This window comes from Dromaius novaehollandiae, chromosome 1 (assembly GCF_036370855.1).
Source record: "Dromaius novaehollandiae isolate bDroNov1 chromosome 1, bDroNov1.hap1, whole genome shotgun sequence".
Taxonomy (NCBI): Eukaryota; Metazoa; Chordata; class Aves; order Casuariiformes; family Dromaiidae; genus Dromaius; species Dromaius novaehollandiae.
Window position 1 is genome coordinate 164,963,234 of NC_088098.1, and position 25,031 is coordinate 164,988,264.

Below are 25,031 nucleotides of genomic sequence, written 5' to 3' on the forward strand. Positions count from 1 at the left end.
CTATTTGTTATTCTACATATAGAATAAAAGTCTCCACATACACACAAAGCTGAATTTTAGCTGTATCAAGGATATATTAAATAGTCTACACATAAGAGGACACAGGTATTAGCTGGAATGGATAATAATCAGAACACTTTCGAAGACTGCCAAGCACTTATAAAGAAGATATGGGTTCCTGATTTCAGTAAAACATGAAGAACTTCTGTGATTTAACAAAGAAATATTTGGAAGACTGGAAAATAGCTGTTGGTTTGACATTTATTTCACTTCTGAGTTTAGGGACGTTCTTTCAAGTCACTGTCTTGCAAAGATGTATTTGTGTATTTTAAAGAGTCCATGCAACAGTGTCTGTAACAGTTAATTACACGGGCCATAGCTATCACTGGGTTTGCAGCCATGATCTTCTTCTCTCCCTCCAGAATGCTGCTTGTAGGGACATACCTCTACCTTCACTGTCCTTCAGACAGTATCAGTTGGCAAGGACAATAACTTCCAAAGAGCATGTTCTCATTTAAACACGATGGCTGATCTTACGCCAGAGGCTGGCCCTCTGCAAACTCCTAGCATAGATATAGTCATCCAGTTTAGCAAGGTGATGTTCAGAGCAGTCATACACAGAGCAAGCTTGTTTCTACCCATCTTTCTCCAGGGTTTCACATGAGCTTTTGGCACGTTTGGTCTTGAGAGGAGCACAGGCAAATAGAGCATTATTATTATTATTATTATTATTATTATTACTATTGTTTTCATTTCTTATTGCACAGCTATGCTTTTAATTCTGGTGAGACCTTAGAAGTCATTACTGTAAAGAAAGAGAGCCATCACTTTTAATGTCGATAACTATTGTATTTAATTTTCATTTGATTGATCAAGGCTGCATGCTTTAATACTTCAAGGGTATATTAGCATTGCCCTTTAATGATAAAAATACAGCTTCCCAGAGATCAGAATTAGCTAACCTAATTCCTAGTAAATGCAACATTTCTCTACATAAACATATATATACAGATACTGAGAAAGACTTAAGCATGACACAGGCAGGTATGGTAGCAGTATGGCAAAAGCATGGAATTAGTAACAGCATATGCAGTTTTAGAGTGCAACTTTAATAAAAACAAAATCATAGTTTTTGCTTTATTAAAATTTCAATATTTCATTTTTCAACATGAAGTACTATATCACAAAAAGGATACTGACAAACAGGAGCATGAGATAGTCAATCAGTATCACGTAGCTGTAGATATCCAGGATTAGATCCCCAAAAGTATCAAACCTCAAATTCATACAAAAGAGGATTTGGTAAAACTGATTAGCAAAGTCTACACTTGTAAACCTTGCTGGTCTTCACTGCAATATTTAAGTCTCATTGAGGATTTAATCCCAAAACATTACAAGCAAAACGCTTGATACAAAGCTTGTTGAAATCAATGAAAAGAATTTAGCTGATTAGAGAAGCTTATGAATCAGACTCCAAAAGTGTGAAATAGGTGTAGTCTGACAGAGTTATAAGTAGAAAAACATAATTGTTTTAAGTCTATCTGGAGGCTTGAAACAATAAAGGCAAATGAACAATTTAGCATGCAGGACTCAAACTAGAAGTTATTGTCAGAAATAAAAATCAATAGATCACAGAGGAACCACAGACAGACATTCCAGTTTCTGACGTACATTATATTAAAAATATGCAACAGTCTCCATGAAGAGGAGTTGAAAACTGAATTATGTGAAACTTTTTTATGCAAAACACAAGGAAATGCCAGTGATAGCTAGGCAATCATTTTTTTTTTTTCCATTTTCAAATTCATTGTTCGAGCTCTAGGTAAGCTAGAACACAAACTCAGCTTGGAATTCATGATTCATATTGTTCTCAGGGCAATATTCCTAATGAGCCATTATTGCCTATAGGCACGAAGCCAAAGAGATCAGCAGAGTAGAATGCATTTATTTATTTATTTTAATCAATGCAGCTAATGCCAGGGCCTTTAAACCATCTGCTTCAGTTAAGGAAGAAGTATGGACAACTGGTGATGTTACTACTGGAAAAACATTTAGAGGAGAAACATATGTTCCAATGGCAATTTGCCTGCTGAGTGCAAAGAGGCAAACATTTAAAATGTGAGAACAGGCTCTATGGTTATTCCTCCAGAGCTCCGAATATTCTGGATTGCCTTCCAAGATATTCATTTTTTTCTACATGTCTGGTAGCATTTGGGTGTGTGGGGGAATGACAGAAAACATTCTGCAATCTAAAACTTTTTTACAATGTGTATATATGTGCATGTTTCAAAGTGATCACACACAAATTCACATGCTGGGACCTCAAACAATTATCTGAGTGTCCTCAGACATATTCAGAATAAAAACCCTGGGAAACAGATCTGGCAATTAACACTATGGTTTAATGAAGAGGCAAACCTTTAACTTAACCTCTGTCACTGCTACTTTTACCATTTCTTGGTTTACCATGCTTCAGGAATCCCTAGCTAAAATGACTGTATAATACCAATGGCATGAGTAGAAGGCAGAGGCTGTTTGTCAAGGCAAACAGAATCACTTTCTTTCCCCCATTCTGAATTGCCTTGGCTCAGGTGGCCATATGGCACAGACAGTGAAGTACAATGTGGGCAACTCTCATGAGATAACTTGCCTTGCTGGCATCTCAGCTACAATGCTCTCCCTTTCTATCCTATTTTATTGTATCAAGAGACAAGACTGAGAGCACTTCCGCATTTCACTTGAGATTACGCTGAGGTATGTCCTTCCGTATGACATGTAAAAAGATGAAAGGAGAAGGAATCTCCCATGGAGATGGAACAGTCTGGAAAATAATCTTAAAAGGGATTTGTCTGTGTCCACGTTACTGCTAAATAAATGAGGACCAAGCGCCAATCTTTCCTCTGAGCTTCACATGGCTTTCAGCAAGCTCACCTTTCATCCCAAGACATAACAGTTCTTTCATGGGACTTCATTTTAGTCAGCATCTAGAATAACATGAAGGGAGGGAGTTGTGGTAGCCCATCAGGTTTGTTTTTAATGCATTTAAGAGAGAATATGTGTGGCAAGCTTCTGGCTGTGGCATGTGAGTATGAGCTGGTGTTGGAGGGTGCAAAGACTGCTGAGGCATTGCTGAAGGACTGCAGAGGCCCAAGGAGGCAGACTGCAGTGAACGATCAGTACTACCTAAATATTGCACTCCCTAGAGTGAATTAATCATTCACACAAATGTCATCTACACACGTATTTGCTATGATTAGCAGTCCTCATAGACAACTATAATAATAAATCAGTGTAAACTTTAGTACACTCGGCTGCCTAGCTCGGTATAGCAATTAACAGGATTTGGTCTTATTAGGCAGCACACTCGTACATGGGATATACATAACATACTATGCTACATCATTTTTTAATAAGAAAGAGTATCTTTTGACTTCTCAGTTTCTACAGATCATGAATGCTTTGAGTGGAGAATAAAACAGCTGCTATTCATTGTGTATGAGAACTGAACTGAGATGATTGTACATCTTGTGAGGATTCATTTATGACAGGAGAACTGTCCTATTTTTTATCGTACCCAGCAGGCATAATATGAAATAAATTGAAATAATATGAAATAATTGAAATAATATGAAAAAAATCCTAAAAAAGTATTTTTGAAGGAAAATGCAATCAGAATCCTAGCTACAACAATCCTTGTGAAAACTGCTAAAGAATATGGTCCTTTCAAAATTAAAATTCACCAAGTGCCATAACAACTCATTGGAAGTATATACTCATGCCTGAAATAAAAAGCCAGAAGTGTGCATTTGAGATTTGCCAGCATGTAAAATGAAACAGAATCCAGCATTTATGTATTTAAGAATCATATTGCTTCAACAAAGCATGAAACTTTACAGGTGTCATCTTACTACAGAAAAACAGGATTTTGGAGGTTTGTTTTTTCATTCAGTTGATACCTAGAAAAAACAAATAACGTAAGGGCTACTTAATCTCCAAGTCTGTAGACAATAATAAGCTCTTTCTGGTATTCAAATGCAGCGTCAATAGCAAGGCACTCCAGAATGGCTTTACAAGACTGAGTGAGTGGCATAGGAGATTTAATGTGGGTAAAAGGAAGTAATGTCTCTAGAAAAGAATCATCTAAATGTAGCCTACATGATACTCAGAACTGGTAGTTACTATTCAGGAAGAAGATTTTGAAGTTAATATTGACAATTCTTGAAGACCTGCTGCCTCAGAAACGCAAGCAGAATTGAATGTCATTAGGAAAGGTCTTGAGACCAAGGAGACATGTTGTTGCTATATCAAATTTGGCTCTCTGACATCTTGTATGTGTGCAGTTCTGGTCTCCGTATCTCTAGAAAAAAGTTATAGAGTTAAAGAAGGTACAGAGAAGGGCAACTGCCACATCAGGAGACACTGAATAGGCTGGTGCTCTACAGTTCAGAAAGAAGGCTGAGCAGGGACATGATTGAGGTGTACTGAGGTGACAGAAACATAAGGGAGGTAGATAAGCTGAATGCTGAGATGTTACTCACCAAATCCTGCAACACTGAAGTTGCGCAAAAATGCAATCAAAGGAATGAATAAGAGATAATTTCAGACAAATAAAAGAAAGTACTTTGCCTACAGCAGGTACTGAATTTGTGGAACTTTTTGCCATAGGAGATCATGAAGGCTTCACAGAGGAATTAGATAAATTCATGGATGACATGAAATGGACAGCATGTCCATGAACACAAACAAAAAGGAACAGGCAGGAATTTATCTTCTAACAGCTCTGGTAAAACAGCTGTGGATGTTGGAAGAGTACAAGACGAGTGGAGCACTGGCAGTGACCAGGATCATATTCTCCCTAAATAGCATCTCCTGTTGCTACTGTCAGGGAGAGAGTACTCGACTCAGTGGACCACTGGTCTGAATGGAAAGATATTTGTTATGTTCTTAATCATTTGACATTGAAGCAATAGCCATTTGGAGGAAAGTGACAGAATAGAAAATCCTATACATAGGATGAATTAACAATATATTACCTTGTGGCAGAAAAAAAGTGGACAAGATAATCACTGAAAGGCAAAAGAGCAGCTCTGGTTGAGGGTGAGAATACAGGTGATGCTATATTTTCATATATTTTCGTATATTTTCATATATTTTCATATATTTTCATATTTGAAAGTTGTCAGTGTAATTTGTCTATGACTGAGTAACATCTCATCCTGGTTCCCAGCCTGGGAGTACGGACATAAACATCCTTGCTATACTGTGTTTCTCCAAATGCAAAGAACATCTGATGACATAGATATCCTTATGCATAAGCATGTTACTGAACTGCAGACATTTGAATTAAGGCAGATGGGGACACCTGTATAGGACAAACATTTACATAGAAGTGACTCAATTAGAACATTTGCATTTGAATCATCTTTTGAGACTCTGGATTAAGAACAAAAACTGAGTGGGAGGGATGAAGGTAGATTAGATCAGAGGCAGCTGTTTTAGAGCAATGTGTCCTGAGATGCATAACCCTAACATTTGTGAATTGCAAGCATAATTCACACTTAAGACATTTGCTCTTGAGAAGATTGAAAGAAAAGATCAGATCTCCAGAATTCCTTTCTGTGAATCCTTCACGTTTTTCCTCGCACTAATTTTTCTATCATCTCCAGTTTTTAATCTGATATAAAAAAAAGTAATGTCATTACTGTACACCAGTCACAACTACACTAATTAGCAGAAATGTCTTTAAGAAAGCACCATTCATTTACCTCTTTGGACATTTACATCACACAAAAAGTCTGAATTAAAGGCCAAAAGAAGTAACAAGATAAAGTTCAAACTGCCTGTAATTTTTAAATAGGGCCAGATTCCGTAGTATTATTCTACAGAATATCTGACTACTTAAACTCAAAAAAAATTCTTATTCTCCCATAGATATGCCATGAATTTATATAATACAACAATGAATAATAGAAAATCCCTGCAAGAATTTTCCCATATAGAAACAGTTGTCATGGCACAGTAATCAGGAATTACCATTTTCTCCCTTCCCTTGTATTTGGCATAACGAAGATTCAAGCACAACATGCTACAACACACTCCTTCCTCTGGATGAGTCAGGCTTTTGGCTGCAAGGCCAAGCACACTACAGCCAGTCCTGTGTTTTACTCTTCCTAAGTGCAGCATAGATATGCTTCAACAAAATTAAAAGCTAACAATATGGTTGGAAATATTTTAAACCTTGACCTTGGCATCTCTTAGCTTGCCTCTGCTCACTGTCTTCAGATAACAGTAAACATACAGCTACTCACAGAACAACATATAAAACCAAAACCTTTGCAGTCTAAGACTTATATCCACTATGGTGGTATCTTTAAGGGCTGATTAAAGTCTTTTTAAAGGCAGAAGATAACCTCTGATATTGATAGTAATATTAAACATGAAAATAGACCACATTGTTACTGTTTATGCTGAAGTACTGTTCTAAGTTCAAGCAGACATTTCAAATCGTCTGCTTGGCTATAGCACCTGATATGCGAGGCAGAAAATAGATTTTTGTTTTCTCTAAAAAAATGTATAGCATTTATAAATGAGCATATATTGCCTAATAAATACCATACTGGTAACATTGCAGTGGTAGTAGTAGTGGGACTAGTAATGCTACTATTATAAAGAAAAAAAACATTAAGAACAAACACCTGCTTTTCTCCAGAACAATCCAAATAAATGATGTTCTGAATTCTATGACAAAGCTCTCAGTGTTTTTAATGATGAATAAATGGGGCCCTCAGTCACAGAAAAAAGGCCATATTTCTGTGTAGTATGATGAGCCCATTTACCTTGAGTCACCTTAAATTAAACGAAGTTCTTCATGCATAGTAGTTTTTATGAAAAAGACCTATGACCTAATTTCATTTTGACAGAAACCACACAATGAAATGGCCATCTGAGGGAAAATGCTTCCATTAAAATGTGTTTGTACTGTAAGCTTTAATTCTTAATATAACTTGGGTCATACAACATTCAGGTACTAACGCAGTAGTACAAATGTAGTAGTAGCTTATGCAGAATTTAGCACAGAAGTCATTCATCCAGTAAGAGTCTTTAATTTAAATAAATAAATGGTCTAATGTGATACTTTGCTGTAGTTACAACACAACCAAAAGGCCAAAACCCTTCCTTCCAGGCAGAAAAAGAAACAAGTCCAGAAGAAATCAGACACATGCTATAAATCTTATAATGACTTGATTTTGAACATGCCAAATATATATCCTACTATAGCAAAACACCTAAAAAACATATGTTAATTTTTGAATATTCCATTAAAATTAATGGGATAATTCAAATTCTTTAAGGAGAGAAAAGAGCGTGTTGAACATTTTGAACACTGGACAATCATTTAGTGTAATGAATAGTCTAAACATTTTGACCCTGATCCTCCATAAGTGTAAATTGCTATTACTGTGTGGCTTTATTGTGACTACGCAGATTTACAGCAGTTGAAGAAACAGGGCCCTAAAACTGTCTAAACACAAGACATGGAAGAAGTGCAACCATTCAATTATTATTTTCTCTCTAAGAAAGCAGAAAGATTATTCACAAAGTACTTAACAAGGTCAAGGTTACAAACTGCTTTGTGATAATATTTCATTCACTTACAGTGTACAGGGTATCTCAATTATTTAAAATTGAGCTATTAGATGCTGTTAATCTTATCATGTAGTAAAATCAAGAAAAAATAGTTTAACTATTTCCAAAATGTCTCAGAGATTTGAAGACATTCAATGAGTTAACAGGATATGAAAATCAAAGGGATTTGAAAATGATATTACTTAAGCACTAAAATAAATCATGTGCAGCAGCCACAGCTGAGAATATAATCCCTTCTGAATTTCTTTCTTTCTTGTTTTCTGATTAAATATATGAACTGGCCTCTACCGACATTCTAAAAAACTACTTTTAGAGTCATGCCATGCTTTAAATTATTCTAGTTTGACTGAATTGATTCATGACCAATTTATCTGATTTATTTCACTGCCAGATGGGTACGAAGGCACAGGAATGTTCTGTGTCACCAGCTGTGCTCCTGGGTCTGGGTAAATGACTGGATTACTTTATGTATGGCACCTGTAGTGGTTTTCAGTAATGAGAATTCCAAAAATTAGCTTAATAAACAAATTTAACATTTAGTTTGCAATAATTATTGTTGTTTAGACTAAAGGAAAAGAAAAGTGTTTCTTGATTTGTGTTAGCAATTATGGGATAACACGTTCCCCCCTAGGTATCATGAACATACACTTCAAACAGAGAATCTCATTTACTGTGATCAAATACAAGAATGCAAGCAAAATCCTAATTAATGGTATCCAATACTGGATGTGTAAGCTTTGAAAATTCCAAAAGCTTATGATTAAACAAAACACTTGAATGTGGTTCAAATTCTGCATTTCAGTATGCAATTTGAGAGAAAGCTTAATGTGACATCAGTTCCAGTTCCACCACAAAACCCCACATAAAGCTCTTATACCAATTATCTCTCAGAGAACAAACTAATGCTCTAAAATAGAAAATTCATCCAAAAGGAGAACACTAAAACTTCGTATAGTCAAACACAGATTTAAAATTCTTTCTATTTCTCTATTTTCATCACATACTGCTTTATAGTAATTTATAAAATGAACACGGGAAAAACAAAATCAAGAACTATAACCCAGAGAAAATACAGCATTTCAACATTTTCCTTATATCACTACCTCTGTGAGCAGTCTTTAAAATCTGTAAATTTATTCTTAAAGCTCACTTTGATGTGAAACCTACAAAACAGAGGGTCAGTGGGTGGCTGATTAACACAGAGCGATTCATTTTTGTTATCTTAGTTATAAATTTTTGCTCCCACTTTCTGCCTAATGTATTAATTTGGTGTCTTAGTTGTATCTGTAGATTTCAATACTTTTAAGAACCGCAGCTGTCCTTGCTGTACATATAGAAATGACCAAGTAAAAATGTAGGCACTTCTACTATATAAATAATACTAGTAATTTTAATACAACTTTCATCTTCATTCTCTCTCAGCTTTGGGGATCTGAGAATTGACCCTCTTTTTTTTTTCTAAATAGGCTACTTTCTTATGTGAAAACAATGATGAAAATTAGATGATCAATAAAACGAAAATACTATGTTGGCAAAGAGAAGAGCTAGAAAGAATGTGTAAAGGAAAGCCTAAAACCTCACTGTCATTGATTTAGCTATTTGAGTTCACAAGCCTGGGAGAAAGAGCAGCTAGTTAGAGTGGTTTGGATACTTTACCCGTTCAAAACATTAAAGAGAACGTGTTTTCTTCTAAAGCCATACATAACTCAGCATCTTCTGGCATCAAGGTAAACAGAGAATATACTCATGCAACCTGTGGTCTAACCAGGAAAAGCATGCTGCCCCCATTGCAGTCCCCTCCTGAAGAGTTCAAGGACAGACTCTTTTGCGGTGTAATTTATTAAAAGCCCTTGCTGGCACCTGCCATAATAGAATTGTAGCAGACTTGGAGCCAAAATCTCTAACCCATGAAAGAAAAAAGGACAAAGTACCTTTATGTGCAATGCTATCATTACAGTTAGGAAAGTATTCTGTTCTTTATAAATAAAGTGCTACATAAAATCTTAAATGAGCTGATGGAAGGTGCAAATAAAGTCTTGAGGCAGATCTGTTAGTATGTAGAACTGAGTTCCATAATCATCACAATTATCATGTTTAGCAGGGGTGATTTTATGGTTCTCCTGAGTCAACTGTTTTTTTTTTTTTTTTCTTTTTCATCTAAAAAAGGGAGAGCAGCAATGGGGAAAAAATAATTTTCTTTTGACTCCTCTACCCACAACCTGAGAGTGGTGGTAAGTGATGTTTCTGTTCGCCAAAAAGGGAACTGAGTAGTGAGCAGAAGTTGGAGGTGAAGAAAGCAACAGGTGAAAGGCAACCAAAGAGGAGGAACCACCCTGGGAGACACATAGCGAGCATGAAAGCGCCTTACAACAGCTTTGAGGAAAGCTAAGGGGTTGCCACGCATCCCACGCTGGGGATAAAAAGGACACACTTCTGACATCAAAGCACAGAGAAGTGATCTCTGAAGTGGGAGTACAGGAGCATGCTCTGAGGTATACCCTCATACTAAAACTAATGGAGCAACAACTAAGCCGTGTTAAAACCACTGACAGAATTATGGTTATTGCATGACTGTGTCTTAACAATGCTGCACAGCTGATTCCAACAAGGAGGTTCAGATGCTTGTTTATATGCAAAAATTAAAGCACATCCACATGTCATATATACTCATCTTTAAGAAATAACATGATGCACTATCTTGACAGTTCAACCCTGTAACTCATTTTTTTAATCCCTTACACTTACCGGACAAGTAAATTGAAGAGTAAAATTGTTTTGTTTATGTTATCTTATCTCCTCAGCATATTCCACAGACATCTAGATTATATAACATGGGAGCACTTCTGATTTCCTGGATTTAGGCATTAACATTGGCCATACTGGCTCCATCCTTGGGGATGAAAAAGGGCCACATACGAGGGAAAACCTTTTCAAAGAAAACAAATGCAGGCATACAGTCCAGATTGACCTGTGCTATTTTCCAAAAGGCTCTCAGTTGGGACCATCTGATAACAAAGACCTGGCCTGCTTGAGCTTGTCTCAAAATATAAATGTAGCTATAGCCTTAATTTTATTTTGGCTTTAGACACCAGACTCTGACTTGATACAGCTGATACTGCTGCTGTTTGTACATAATAACAATACACTTGGACTTGGTTTCAGTGTACTCACGTGTGCTTATAGCCTTCTAAATGTCAAAATTTTAGCAAGGTATATTCAGAAATTGTATTGAACATGCATTTACTTTAATATCCTAACTATTTCTTCCAGATACCCTTCTTGAAACTGCATACATAATCAATTTCAGATGAGAACAGTTTCCGTATTTCATTGGCAGATTACAAATTTAATCCTCATGGTATGTGGATTTTGTTCAGGGATCTGCCAAGCAACCATATATCGAGATTTTATTTTTATATATTACAGCTCATTTTAAACTTCAGATAATCCCTATGATTAAACCACTGACTTCTGACAATGCGTCTCTGATTGTATATTTCTTCCTTGGGGTTCTCCAGGTTTATAAATTATAGCTCAATAAAGACCTTAATATGATCATATGTTGCTCACCGTTCAGAAAACCAGTAAGCCTAACATCTTAAAAACTCTAAAATGATCCATTAACCACTACCATAACCTTTTCTGCACCAAAATAGGTAGATTTTTTTTATTATTATTTTAATACCAGTGACTTCAAAGACATGGAAGAACAGGTCTGGACTGTTAGTTCAGCTTATGCAGAAAACTGCCATGTGCAACTGACAGCACTCCTGTGAATTTTAATTGATTTAGTCTGCTGTACTACCTGAAGACTAACACTATTATACTGGTATTTCAAAGAGCAATCAATCAATCAGTGCTCTGAGACAGCAGCAGTTGAGCTCTGGAACCTTTCCCCAGCAGCACCAGCACTTCTGCATTTCTAAATTAAAGCATGGTTACAACTCCTCTTGAACAAAATGATAAAACTAAAATATAAAATATGAAATAGAAACTGAAATCCCTTCCTGTTGAAGGAGAGAGAAGAGAATGAGTAGATTCTTCACTGAAGCTCCCCTGCTTACACCTTTTTCTCTGAATAATGTAATTAATCTCTGGATTATCATATTCACTTTGCATTTACCCATTTGACTGATTTTGAAATGGAATCATTGTCACATAAGGGGAGTAGGCAGAATTATTGTGCCTTTTCTGCTAGCTTCTGCATTACATATATAATACAATGTCTACCCATCATTTTTTTCTTTTTTATGTACTTATTTTAGCTTATTCACTGACCAGTGCAGCACTATTCCTAATTGCCCTCTATACTTTGCATGCAGCTGAGGTTGGATTTTCATTGTTCAACAGTAATTTATCTTGTAAGCACTCACAATTTACAAGGTAGTTGCACAGTACACTGCATATACATATGGGAATATAATAACACCCTTTGAAATCCTTTGTTCATGTCATATACTGAATCTTACTCCCTATGACATCTTTGCTGCATTACTCTTGATTCAGGACAAGAAACAGCCTGTGCTAGTCTACCTACCACTAGCACAGTTTTCCTAAACTTCCGCTTATTCCATGAATAGCATTTGAAATAGTTGATTTTAAAATAGCTTTTATCAAGTAACCAGCAGCTTTACATACATTTAGCTTATTCTCCTTCGTTAGCAAAACTGAAAACTGAAAGGCTCAAATTTCAGCATGTCAAAATTATTTCTGATGCCAGTCCATGAGGTAATCAGAAAAATGATAAAAAACAGAGCTTGTTAGATTAAATAATTTCAATGAATGTTTTCAAGCTTTCCTCTAAATTATAAAACCAAACTAGACACACTATTACTAGGTCATACTGATGCTAACAGCTGTTGGTACTGGCAGGAATGGAGTGCGTGAGTCCCAGATCTGTGCCTCCGCACACACACAAGGAAACCTTCACCTTCCTACCCTGTGCACTCCCATTCCTACACTGGGACCCTACCCATGCCTCCATTTTATATTCCTCAAGTGTGCAGTAGGAGTTTAAACCCAGAGCCCCAGTTTTTCCACCCATTTCTTCAAATTGGTACCCTCTTCATCCCATTAACTTCCTACCTACATCCTTGTCACTAATCAGTTATACTCATGTATGGAAAGGTACCTAATCTTACAGCTAAAGTCATCACCTACACCCAGTCAGTTATTACTCCTAGGTCACTGAGCCTCAGAGCTTCAGGTTTAAGATCTCCACAAAGGCAGTTATTGACCACCAGCCTCTCTATTATCTATGGGATCGACCCTGCAACTCAGCTGAGCTTCTTTACATAGGCAATGGGGTCATGTGGACATGTTTCTTGTAATACACCATGTCAGGGCAAAAATGGGCTGAGTAGTCCATATGGTCACCAAACCTTTCACAAATGATTTATAAATCAGTGCTGGTGTACGTGCCTGTCATGCCCCAGAACTCCCAAACGTAATCAGGAGATTATCTTTGAGACTCAGGGCTGGATAAGAGTAGTGAAAATAACAAGTTTTTTAATGGGGGGGTTGATATTGCACTTGCACATTTCAACTTTTCTTCAAAGACATGAGAGCTAGAAAATTGCTGTCCTTTTCAGGAGCAAAAAAGAAGATCTTGCAGTCTCATTATCTGTCTGCCAGTACTCCCCCAATAATTTTAAACGCAACTGTGAGTTTCAGAGAAATTTGATAGAGACACGGGAGTTTAACCTTTGCTACATTTCTGTGGAAGTCTTTGGAAACCGGTGACTGAGAAGGACATTCCAAAAGGCAGAAAGGAGAGTTTAGTTTTGTTTGGCTGCAGTCAGCTAGTCAGCTGGGGAAGCTGACACTTAACAACACAGGAGTGAGCTGAGAGGAGTGGGAGTGTTCAGAGGACAGGTACTGTGATTTGCACTACACACTATTAACAGGCTCGTGATGGTCATGGATTAGAACTTGTCTGCATTAACGGTAAAAAGTTCTCATGGACCAAATTAAATGTCTAGAAATAGTTAGAAACTTTAGCCAGCCTAACAAACTAGATATACTAATTAATCTATTTTATTCCTTCGATAACTTTAATTTCAAACTAGAAACTACAAATTTGTTTACCTCTATCCATTTTGTTTTGCTTTCTCCTTCAAATTTAGTGTCTAGTATAAGACCTGGAAAATGTGAAGTGAGAGCTCAAATATACTTTGAGAATGGGCAAATCGGTTTCTACAAATCCAGAAAAATTATAGGGATTTTTTTAAATTGCTTTGTTAAAAGATTGTCAGATGCTAGAAGGAAGAGGAATATAAGAAGTATATTGAGCAGCTGGAATTCAAAATATTATCATTTTTTTTATTTAATAATCTAGATTAGTACTGAGATACCATTTTCTCTTGAATGAAATATAAAACCACTCCGACTAGAAAAGACTCGCAGAGCTTTATTATGCATGGATGCCACGTACTGGAAATCAAAAAGGAAAAAAAAATGAGACATCGCAAATCTGTGCAGTCAGTGCTTATATACCTAAAGAGAAAAGGAGTGAATTACTGTCATGTATAATCTCCAAATGTACAAGCCTGTGGTCAACATAAGTGCAAACACTGCTAAAAATTAAAAACATGATCCTACCTAAATCAGTGACGTAGGAGAATGCTCACAACAGCATACATAACCACAGCAAACAAATCTGTCAACTCCCAACTTCGAACTCTAAACCAAATGACAGCAACCATGATCAGGGCTCACAGGATTCTGACCAGGCTGGTGGTTCAAAAAACTGGATATCATATTCGCAGAAGCGCTAAGCATTTCTCTCCAAAGGACAACAATACAAAAAATGTGACCACAGAAGTTTCCTTATAGCCCTAGGCCAGGAGCAAAGAAATTTTCTTTGGTGAGGGTTGAAATAGACGTGCCAAACACATTTGGTGAATAAACCAGCACACACACGTTAGCTCAGACATAACTTAATGTCCTTCTGTAATAACATAAGATACACTGCAGCGGACTGTGTAAAATGAAGTCACAACATTATACTGAGAACGTAGGTAGTAGTTTTGTTAGCCTATCCCTAAGCAGCAATTAGAGCCAAACTCAAATCTCTTTGAACATTATTTATTGACTTGAATGGCAGCTAGTATAGGCACATAATCAACAATTCATGTTCTAGAACAAAAGGGTTCTAATCCCACTCAAACCATTAATGTCATTTCTTCTTTCTTCCTCTCACAGATAAATTTTACACACACACACAAACACACAGCATTTTAGACATATATACCTTGTGACAGTTCAAAGTGTTTAGGAAGCCAGTTACATTCCAGGCATCCTACAATCATGAAATAGTCCAATAATTAAGGCCATTCATATCCTGCCTGGCAAACATCAGACCAATATTTAATGACTGAGCGAAGTATGAAAGTACAGATTATAATGGAATAAAATGATTTTGGATATTCTTAAAGACAACCTATTCAGAGTCAGTCCTTTTGCTAAAATAATGTATATTTTTGCATATTGCATTCTGTAATAAAAATAAAACTCAATGGTCTTCCTTGGTTCTTAGTGTCTCAATTCTTCTAGTCACTCCAGGCTGTTACAGACAACACACACAAATTGAGTACTCTAAACAGCAACAGGAATGGCAAGAAGCAAGAAAAGACTTAGGCTGTGTAAACTTGCTGCAACAGCTCAAGTAGAACATAAAATTCTGAAAAGTGAACAAAGTAAAACCTGACAGGAACAAATCCTGTATCAGATGCTTAATCAATTGAGAGTTACATTTCTTTTAATAATGCACCACAATTCAAATGTTAATATTAAAGAATATCCACTGCACATCAATGCCTTAATAGATTCATCTAGAGGATTCTTATCAGACAGGGCTTTTATCAATTTTATACAGTAAATGTTTCAAAAAATAAAGCCTAGTTCTGAAGAGAACTCCTACTCCCTTAGTCTCATAAAATTCCAGCATTTCCACAGTGCCTTTGGCAAAGGTAGCAGTAAAATGTAGGGGTAAGATCTGGAGCATGATAGGATCCTACTAAGCTGTAAGCAGACTCCAGCAAGTATTGCACAAGAACAAGCCTTTTGAAGCGTTATGTAAGGCAGATATGTGCAGAACAGAAAGTGTAAAAACAAGAAGTCTGGTCCTAAAACTATGCAGAATATCTTTCATAATGATTAATTGATCTCATATATGTAGTCAAAGTGCATTCTTGCTAGAAGAACAGAACAGACCAAAGAGGCACAGGAATCACCAGAATCTTAGCATTGCTACAGCAGTAGTGGAACAGCTTTACCGAAAGTGCAGAGTGAAAGTCTTTTTCTTTTCTCTCCAAGGCTGCATTCTCTGTGCAGAAAGAATTTTAGAAACATGAGTGCTGCAGAGTCAAGCCCCATGTTTCCTTATACAATGTTTTCAAGTATTACAGATGAACAGAGCAGGTCTGACAAAGTACAAGTACCACTGAACATAGGGGATGCTCTGAGGCATAAAGTAAGGTCACTGTAGTTCAGGAAATCCAAGCAAACAAATAGCTGTGCAAAAGGAAAGAGGGAAAGGAAAATTTCAAAAAAACAGAAACAAAAATGCAACTGTTGGACCAGGAAAAATTGGCAGCTCCCTGCTCTCAAGCCTCAGCCAGTAAGTTCAAAAACTTAGTCTTCCCCCATCAACAAACACTTTCCTATCCTTGAACTTTATAAACTGTACATACAACTCTTCATAATAAAATTAGTAACAAACCTTCTAATGTTTTTCAATATAAAGATAGTGGGACAAAATAACTACTAAAATGAGGCAACCTGATTTATTAGAGGATTTCACAGAACTGTAGTGCTCCTTGCCATCTTTCCCCATCCTAATTAACATTACTAAGTGCGGCTCGTGACCTCACTGTAACTCCCCAACAGTTAGTAAACGTGCATTTACTAACACCAGAATAAAACATTTTGGCAAGAGTAACTTGCTCTTAGTGCTTTCTCTTGCCCTTAGCCTGCACAAGAACATACATATGCTCCAACTGGACATCAACGCTCATTCATTTCCTTTCCTCTGGCTCCTTAGCACTCTTCTTTCCTAAAGTACCAACCAGAACAGTCCAGTCACCCTGAAGCCTTCTAACGTTCCTAAGTCTTTGGCATCTTCTGTTCTTCTCCTCTTTTCCTATTTGTACTTTTCTGCATTTTTTCTCTTTTTGATCTCCCATTTGACTCCCCATTCTTCCTTCCTTCCTGCCATCCTTCCTTTCCCCATTTTCTATATCAGCTTTATCTCTCATGTATACCTTCCCTCTCCTTTTCGTATCAATGTTTGTGTATTGTGCTTTGGAGGGAAAGCTTATAGTCACAAGCTTCATTCACTGTAGAAGATACTTATGTTAATTAATACTTTATAATGTTACTGACACATTGCACATGGTATTAGCTCTCTCTATAACAACCAAGATAAATATCCGGTAAAAAGATCATAAAGGAACAAACATAAATTGACAGTTTGCTTTCAGTGGTCATATGCCTGCTTCAGGCCCTCACTGTATATACTTACCTGCATAAGCAAACCTGGATAGCAGGGACTAGAGAATAGCTATTTCTTTCATCAGCCCTTTCACAAGGTAGCTGTCGCTAGCTTGCTTTAAGATTTCTTTCAGGAAGATGAATCTACAGCTTTCTCCCAATGGCCAGCTGTAACAATACATAACATTAACATGGCATAATCTATTTCCTAAAGAGCAAAACTGATCCTTTTGATCAGATAAGATTCATGACTTGAATAGTATACATGTATATATAAATGTATATATATACATGTTATGAATATATTACATATATACTATATATAAAATAGTATATTATACAAGTGTCCATTTTAGATGATCTTAATCTCTCCTGTGTTTTTATGTCATTTCACATCTCATTCTGCTCCTGTTTCTTATCTTCGGATTTTTCTTTCAATACACAGTTTAACAGAAAATTGTATTTTGACTAAAAGATTTTCAAAGAAAAAAAGATTTTCATGTAGAAGACAAAGAACATCAACCAAAATGAAGAATTTAAACATTTCAGTTTGATTACACCATTGCATTGTCTTATCAGAAATATAGTTTGATTGCTCTTATTTCCATCATCTGGCATAAATCTCATTTCCCAAATGGAAATAGCCAAGACCATCATTCACACCCTATTTCATCAGCAACAACTGAGACCAGAAGTGAAAATGAAGTCTTATCACACAACTGAGCCAAAAAAGAACATGACACTTAACTGGCAACTCCTTTTGTTCATTGTTGTATCAAGTAAGTACCTTTTTGAAAAAGGAAAATAAGCATATCATTTACAGCAATGATGTCCTTAACGTTTCATTGTGGAATTTCAGAATGTATGTTATAAAAGTCAACGCGCTGCTAATTACGGTATTTAGAAAGAATGCAGACAGAGGTTGTACCCATGATTATTTTTTACTGAAGAGTAAGCTGATAGTAACCTTCGCTCACATCTTGGACATGTCTTCATTAAATATTTAAACTTCAGTAGTACAACAACGCCTCCATTTGCCATAGAAGCAAAAATATACTGCAGAATGACTTCTCTTTTTCAGTCCCCAACAGTGGGCTTGGAGGCTCTTGTCACAAGTTTCCACCCTGCTTTGATATTACATGTATGTTGTTCTCTTTGAGCTATGCTGTTCAGAAAGTTAGCACCCAACCGTTAGCCTAGCCCTCTCTACCATTCTGTAGTGCTCCTGCTCCTAAGAAGCAGACATATGTTCAGCCGTATTTAGACCATAATTCAACAAAATATTTAAGCCTATGCTTCAAATCTATCTCTATGAATTATGTACTTAACTACCTTAGAAGATCTGAGCTTTAGAGTATTTCTCGGCTTTTATATGGACAGTATTTTTCACCTTTTATAAGAAATATGTTTGTTTAAACAAACGTATTCATCAAATCTTGTGCTCTCAGCACTGCTGAAAACAAAGCATGCAAGGAAATACTAGCTGACACACTGCAACATTACCGCCAAAATCTGGATTTTTTTATCTCAAAAAAGACAAACCCTGAATCTCAATCAGCCATAAGAAGAATGGATGTAAAAACTAGTGAAGATTAAGCTGGAGAACTACTAATTGTATTCCATTTATGCCTATACATTCCAAGATTTATCTTTCGTTGTGACACATATAGCAAGGAAAGAAGGAAGGAAGAAGTCTCTGGTTCCATAAGCTTAACAGTCTAAACAGCTTCCTGTAAAAAGTAATTGGAAGCATTTGTGAATTAATAAGAGAACAATATTCTTCTCATAGCGTTCTTCTGATTGTACCATAAGTGGAGTTCTGCAAAAGACATACAGGGCCAAACCAAATGCAGGTCCCTTAAAGCCAGAACCCACCTCCAGCAGAACAAAGTTAGGTAACTGAGCTCTGTAGGCAGCACACGGCAATAATTTGGTATCAGTATACTAAGCTTACAGCTGTCTAGAATAGTTCATAGGAAATGTTGTGTAGAGAAAGGGAGTGTAAAATCCCATCATTTTCTCCAAAGTTTAATTGTCCACTGGAGATTCTATCACCAGGAATCACCTTTTATAAACCTATCAGTATTCCTCCAGATAAACAGTTAATTAAAACATGCACTCACTCGTAGGACTCTGACTACTGTATCACATTATATTTGCACAGTACTCTTCATTCTACTTTTTGAACTTTTTTCACAGCTCAGCAAAGAATGTAAGATTCATAGGAATGGGGATAGTAAACACATGAGAAGGTTGCTTTGGTAGCCGAGTGGTTTCAGCCGTTACTTGGCTAAGCAGATACCTCACATGAGTTCTTGGTTCATGGGCTGCTTATATATTCTTATGCAGTGATGTTTAAACAAAGACTAATTATTCCTGAAAGAAAATGCCAAATATTTGTATTTTGAAATGTTGAATTATTTAAGTGCCTTGTGATATGATGCAACTGTCCATGGTTCTTAGGCTTGACCCACCCCCCCAAACTCATAGCCAAATTCTATGAATGTAGGACAGAAGCACTCTTTAATTTTGTTTGTAGAAGGCAGTATCTTAATGCTGGAAATTTTACTGCTCATGCCATTGTTATCTCTATCTTACAAATGAAAGGCTTCTACGTTGGTCCATTAAACTAAGCAAGCCTGGTCTTCCATGAACTTATGTCCACCTTCCTATTTGCTAGTGTTCACTGGAGTAAAACCAGATTTTCCCTCCACCCTATCCTTATCCAACCACACTTCAACTCTTCTAGTCCCCTCTGCCAGTTCCCCATCTCACAACAATAATGTCAGGTTCTCCCCATATCCCCATCTCCTGCTTGACATAACTGTAGTACTTTTCCATCATCAAATCCTCCTTACAATACCACCAGCTCCCTATAGCAGTAGGTCCTCCTGCTTCAATACCTCTAACTCCCTCTCTTTCTTTTTGGTACATAAGTAAAATAATCTTCACAATGTCCCATGGCTGAATGACATCTATTCCTTTATTAAATATGATTGAAGAAGGCTAATAGGTCAGGAGTTATCCAAAGTACTGGCAGACATACAGTGTCACTGCATAAGCTCCAGTTTCTTAGAAGGCCAAAAACATTGGTCATGACTGATTAGCAAATCCATGTTACTGAAGGAATCAACATTTGTAATACACATTTATTCAGGCAAAATCTACCTTTTGTTGTAAAAATGAACTTATTTACACATTTAGATGCAGTTCTGCTGAGGAACTCTTCATTACATTGTATTTAATTAGGTCAAAGATTGACATGTATCTGTACTGTAGTGAGAAATATCTGCTAATTTTTTGTATCTCAGCCATTACCATATTTATCTTATATATACCCACATGTATCATATGCATGTAGGTGATGCATACTCACTTTCCACACAATAGGTATGCATGATACAGGCATATCCATATTAAAACAAAAAAATTAACAGATTGGCTCTAACTTAATTCCAAAGTGGTACTCAGACATGTTAGTCCAGTTATTAACACTGCCTGCTGTTCGGGTTCAGCTTGCAACATGGTTTTGTGGAAGTTTAACCTACATCTTTCTGTCATTTAAATAGGCAGTTTCTTCATCTGAAAATAAATTATTCTTGGAGATATTCTGGTGAGAGAAAAAGTTTCCAAGCATTTCTCATACATAAAATATATCAGGTCCATGTGAAATGTCTCAAACAGAACATTCAGCTTGTAGCAGAGGCTTTCAATTTTACCTTTTATTCTCTGTAATAGTTACAAGCAGGTTTCCCCTTCTTTTCTGTATCTGAATGGCATATTTCATTTCATCCATCCCTTGCTTTCTGCCCAGCACTGTAATTCAACTAAAGTAAAAAGCTTAGTATTTGGAAATGTCAGCTGCCCAAAATATATTTGGAAGTCTGTGAATGTTAACCTTTCTAACATTTGCTTAAAGCCATCTGAAATTAATTCTCCTCTCTGCCTTCCCATATCTAAATAAGGAAAAGGCACTATTCTAAGATGCCTATTTAAGCAGAAACGAATACAAAATGTTCGATCTGGTTGGGGAAAATAGGCCTCCAAATACATGTAAATAACTCCCATTCATGTTACCAGAACAGCAAAGGGAAGACATTATTGTATCCCAAGATCATTATTCAGCAAATTAAAGTTATGTTCGCCCTTCAGTTCCTTTTACTAATCTTGAAAAAGTAATTTTTTGTGATGACAGTTCTAAGAACACCTTTCTTACTAGCTCACTGTGCATAAAAATAAATAACTGAATAAATATAGATTTCTAAATATAATATAAATTATTATTAAATAATTTTAGAGCTGAAGATATTTGTTTTAACCACTGCTTATCAATTCATCAAGTGAAGATTACTGGCAACAGACATAAATCCTGAGGAAAGCTTTGAAATGATTATCTTACCAAATAATTAGGGCTTCAATTTAACCACAAAACACGAGTAAATAACAGAGTAAAATAATTCAGTTTGCTGGATCACCTGAACATACATATTATATGTTTGATTTCAACCTCTCAACATGAAGCAAAATGAAACTGCAGGTCTGATCTAAAAAAATCACCATGTAATCATCTCAAAGAAACACAACAGAGGCACAATTGTTTGTAAAGAACAAATAATGATCTTAAAATGTTTTATGTTTGAAACAACTAACATTTTGTTATTGATACAGTTTATTCTATCACACCAGGGTTTTTGAAACTCTGCTTCCAAAAATAAATATGATTTTCCTGACATTAATAGATCCCACTCTGATAAAATGATATGAGTCTATAGTCTCAAATCTGAAATGTTTAATTTTTTTTCCCTCTGTGGTCTATAAAAAAGAAAAATGACACTCCTGATGACATATGATGATAGCCTCCTGCAGAAAAAGTACTCTGGGCCACATAAACAGGAAAAATGACCATGATGTTCAGGACAAACATTAGACAACGTGAGACCACACACAAGACTGACATGAAGCTCTACATTTTTCCTTCTGAAATACTTATCTTCCCCTTTTCCTTTCAAAATCTAAAACCCCACATCTAAACCCCATCTGGATCCTCACATTGTCTCTCCCATTTTCACCTATCATTATTTTACCAAAACATAATAAAGCTTGATGTCTACCCTACCACCTCCACTGTCCTACCTCACATCCATCTCCTAAACTCATGTCATCTACATCCCAAGCTTTCCCTGAGAAAGAGCAAGGCACAAGATTCCCTTTTGCACAGGTGAGTAGTTTGGTTGCTAGACTGAGCCTGAAACCTGTGGTAGCTGCACTCTTGGTCAGCAATAGTCTATGGAAAAGAGAAACGCAGGGCAGCTGATATCTATGAGCTACAGTGTGCAGAATAGATATCTTGTGGTCTTTGAAGATCAGTTGACACTTGGCATGCAGCTACAAATGTAGCAGTACTTTTTTATATAGAGTCTTCACCTCGCAGGAGGCATAGTCCCATAATACCTGGATGAAGGAGACCCCACATTTGAAATGAGAGATAGATGGTTATGGTCCCCAGAACAGAGAAATGCTACATTTATACTGGCTTCATTATTTGTGCTAGGGAGCATGCCTTCGCCCCCAAGCCTAGAGGCCATCTAAGACTGGTTCCACAGACCTGGCCTCTCTATATCCATACTGTATTTTGGAGAGTAGGCATTGGGCACATGCTGGCACAACAAAGAATCTAGTAACACTTCACACTGACATAGCATAGGCATTTCTACTATATCACAATGTCATTATTCATCTACTTCACACACATATGATCTCAACCGCATGCATCATACAATGCTGCTGTTCAATACACACTCTGAACACATCTTGCTATTTCTGCTCCGCTTTTTCTGCTGTTTTCTACTATTCATATTTATGTTTGCCATGGAACCAGAGCTTCCAATAGTAGCAGTCCAGGACAAGCCTTCACAGAAAGGATGGATCTTGCATCCTGAAGCAACAAGTGCTCTAAGACCTGACAAGAAATAAAGGAATATCTGCTGGGGACATTTCACATTACCTTCCTGATGAGGGAGTCCCTCTATGATTGACATGACATTTGGTGCAAGGGTGATCTGTACCTATATGCAGGATCTTATTCTGCACAGCTGAGAAGAACAGCGGTAATTACAAGACATAACAATTCCGTAATTACAGTTACAGAAATGGCAACATTCAAGGTCCTTTTCTTGGACCACACTCTTCAGCCTGAACTTTCTGCTTTCCAGAAACCCTTGTCTATTGAGAAAATGATGCCACTATTACAATCTGTCAAACTTTGATTCTTAGCACTCAATGAACAGCCTTTTGGGGTGACCAAATTCAACCTGGTCCTGGTGGTGCCTGAAGTCTAAAAACATTGGTCTTCATGCCTTTATACTTACATGGTCTGCATCAATCACATCCCCAGCAGCATCAGGGAGGCCTCAACTCAGATGGAATTCCAAAACTCCAGGTAGGACACTCAAATCAATTTGCATAATGGACACCATCTACTACCAGATTCAAGATACCTGAGTTTCTTTCAACTCCTGGGTCTTCTAGCAGAGACACATTAGCTTCCATTTCCCTCAAAAAACATCAGCCTCCGTGTTATCAGAGTACCAGTGCACATTGTCAACAATATCTTCCTGCTGTTCTGTGCATACAGATGTGTCTGGATACCTGCAGTTTTCAGCCAGCACTAAACTCATGTAAAGCTGAAAATGAATGTAGGCCTTCAGGCAATGGACTGGACACTGAAGGAGTCTCAGGAAGACTTAAGATGCCTATATCCCTGTAACCAACATCGTGGCTTATTGCACCATGCATTTTTTGTGAGAGGAGTCTGGAGAACCATACCATAGGCAGGACTGCATGAAATCGAAACTTCAAGCTCATTGGAATAAAGCTCAGGGCAACTGCTGCCAGTGACCCTGGTATTCATGAAGGAAGACAGGTGAATGACACCATGTAACAAGTGCATGTGCACACATAGTCTGGAGACAGCACCACTACAGCTACCACCAATAGCCCTCACACTTTATCTTCTGCCCTGCTTCCCCAGAACAGAAGGTCCTCCCTGCTTTTCCCACTTACACAGAAAAAAACAGGCTATCTATTAACAGGGCCCCACATCTCCAAAATTGCCATAAGGTAGTTTTTCATCAATGCACACATGTGCATGTACATAGACAGATGATATAAGCAAGGTCCCTGTAATCCCCCCAAACATGTGCAGTGTAAGCTGGGCCCTCTCCCAAACACTAAAAACCTCATAAGCACTGTCTGTCTTTTACGTTTAGCTAATGTTCTTATTTGAAAAGGGCAATATTATTACCCCTCTGCACTGCTCCCAGAGGTTGATCCATCAAGATTAGGTGGTTCAGGGCAGCCTGATATGAAAACTGTTGATCTGTAGGCCTTGCTAGGGTCTTGGCAATGATTTTACAGTCAAATATCTGGTATAGCTTCATAGCATATATACCTAGCATGTATATATGCTTGATATAGCATATAAACCTATATTCCCAAATGGGAATGTTTTAGAGACTTTTTTTCTGCAGCCTTCAACTTTTTTATAGATTGGAAGTGCACCAGCTCATCATTTGGATAATGACCATCACGGCTGAGCTACTGGCTGCCAGGAAAATTCCCATGCCATGAAGATTGGGAAAGGGTGAGATTTCATCGAGCAGAAATCAGTGCCTTGGTCCCTTCTGGCTTCCAGTAGTTTCTCCCAAGCATGACACTATTGAGTGAACTAAGTTTTCTTCTGTGCTCAGGTTTTCTTCCCAGGGGAATTAAAGAACCACTCCAAACTGGAGCCAGGGAAGAAAACTAAAATATCTGTAGAGCGAATGGTTTGAGCCCCACATCAAAAGGTAACACAGAAGATGACCCAGCTTTATATTATCAATATACTCAAT

At 37.0% G+C, this 25,031-nt stretch overlaps 1 protein-coding gene across 9 annotated transcripts in view; it reads right to left on the minus strand.

The window, feature by feature from the left end:
* Nucleotides 1-25,031, minus strand: part of GPC5 (glypican 5) — a 720,327-nt gene that overhangs the window by 338,634 nt on the left and 356,662 nt on the right. Inside the window, exon 7 of one of the 9 annotated variants that reach the window (XM_064504715.1) lies at nucleotides 3,796-3,956. The exons of the other annotated variants lie outside the window; for them this stretch is intronic. Within the exon in view, the coding sequence (XP_064360785.1) occupies nucleotides 3,942-3,956 (15 nt within the window). The 3' untranslated portion in view covers nucleotides 3,796-3,941. Of the gene's footprint in view, nucleotides 1-3,795; nucleotides 3,957-25,031 lie in introns of those variants that run through there. 9 annotated transcript variants of the gene reach the window in all.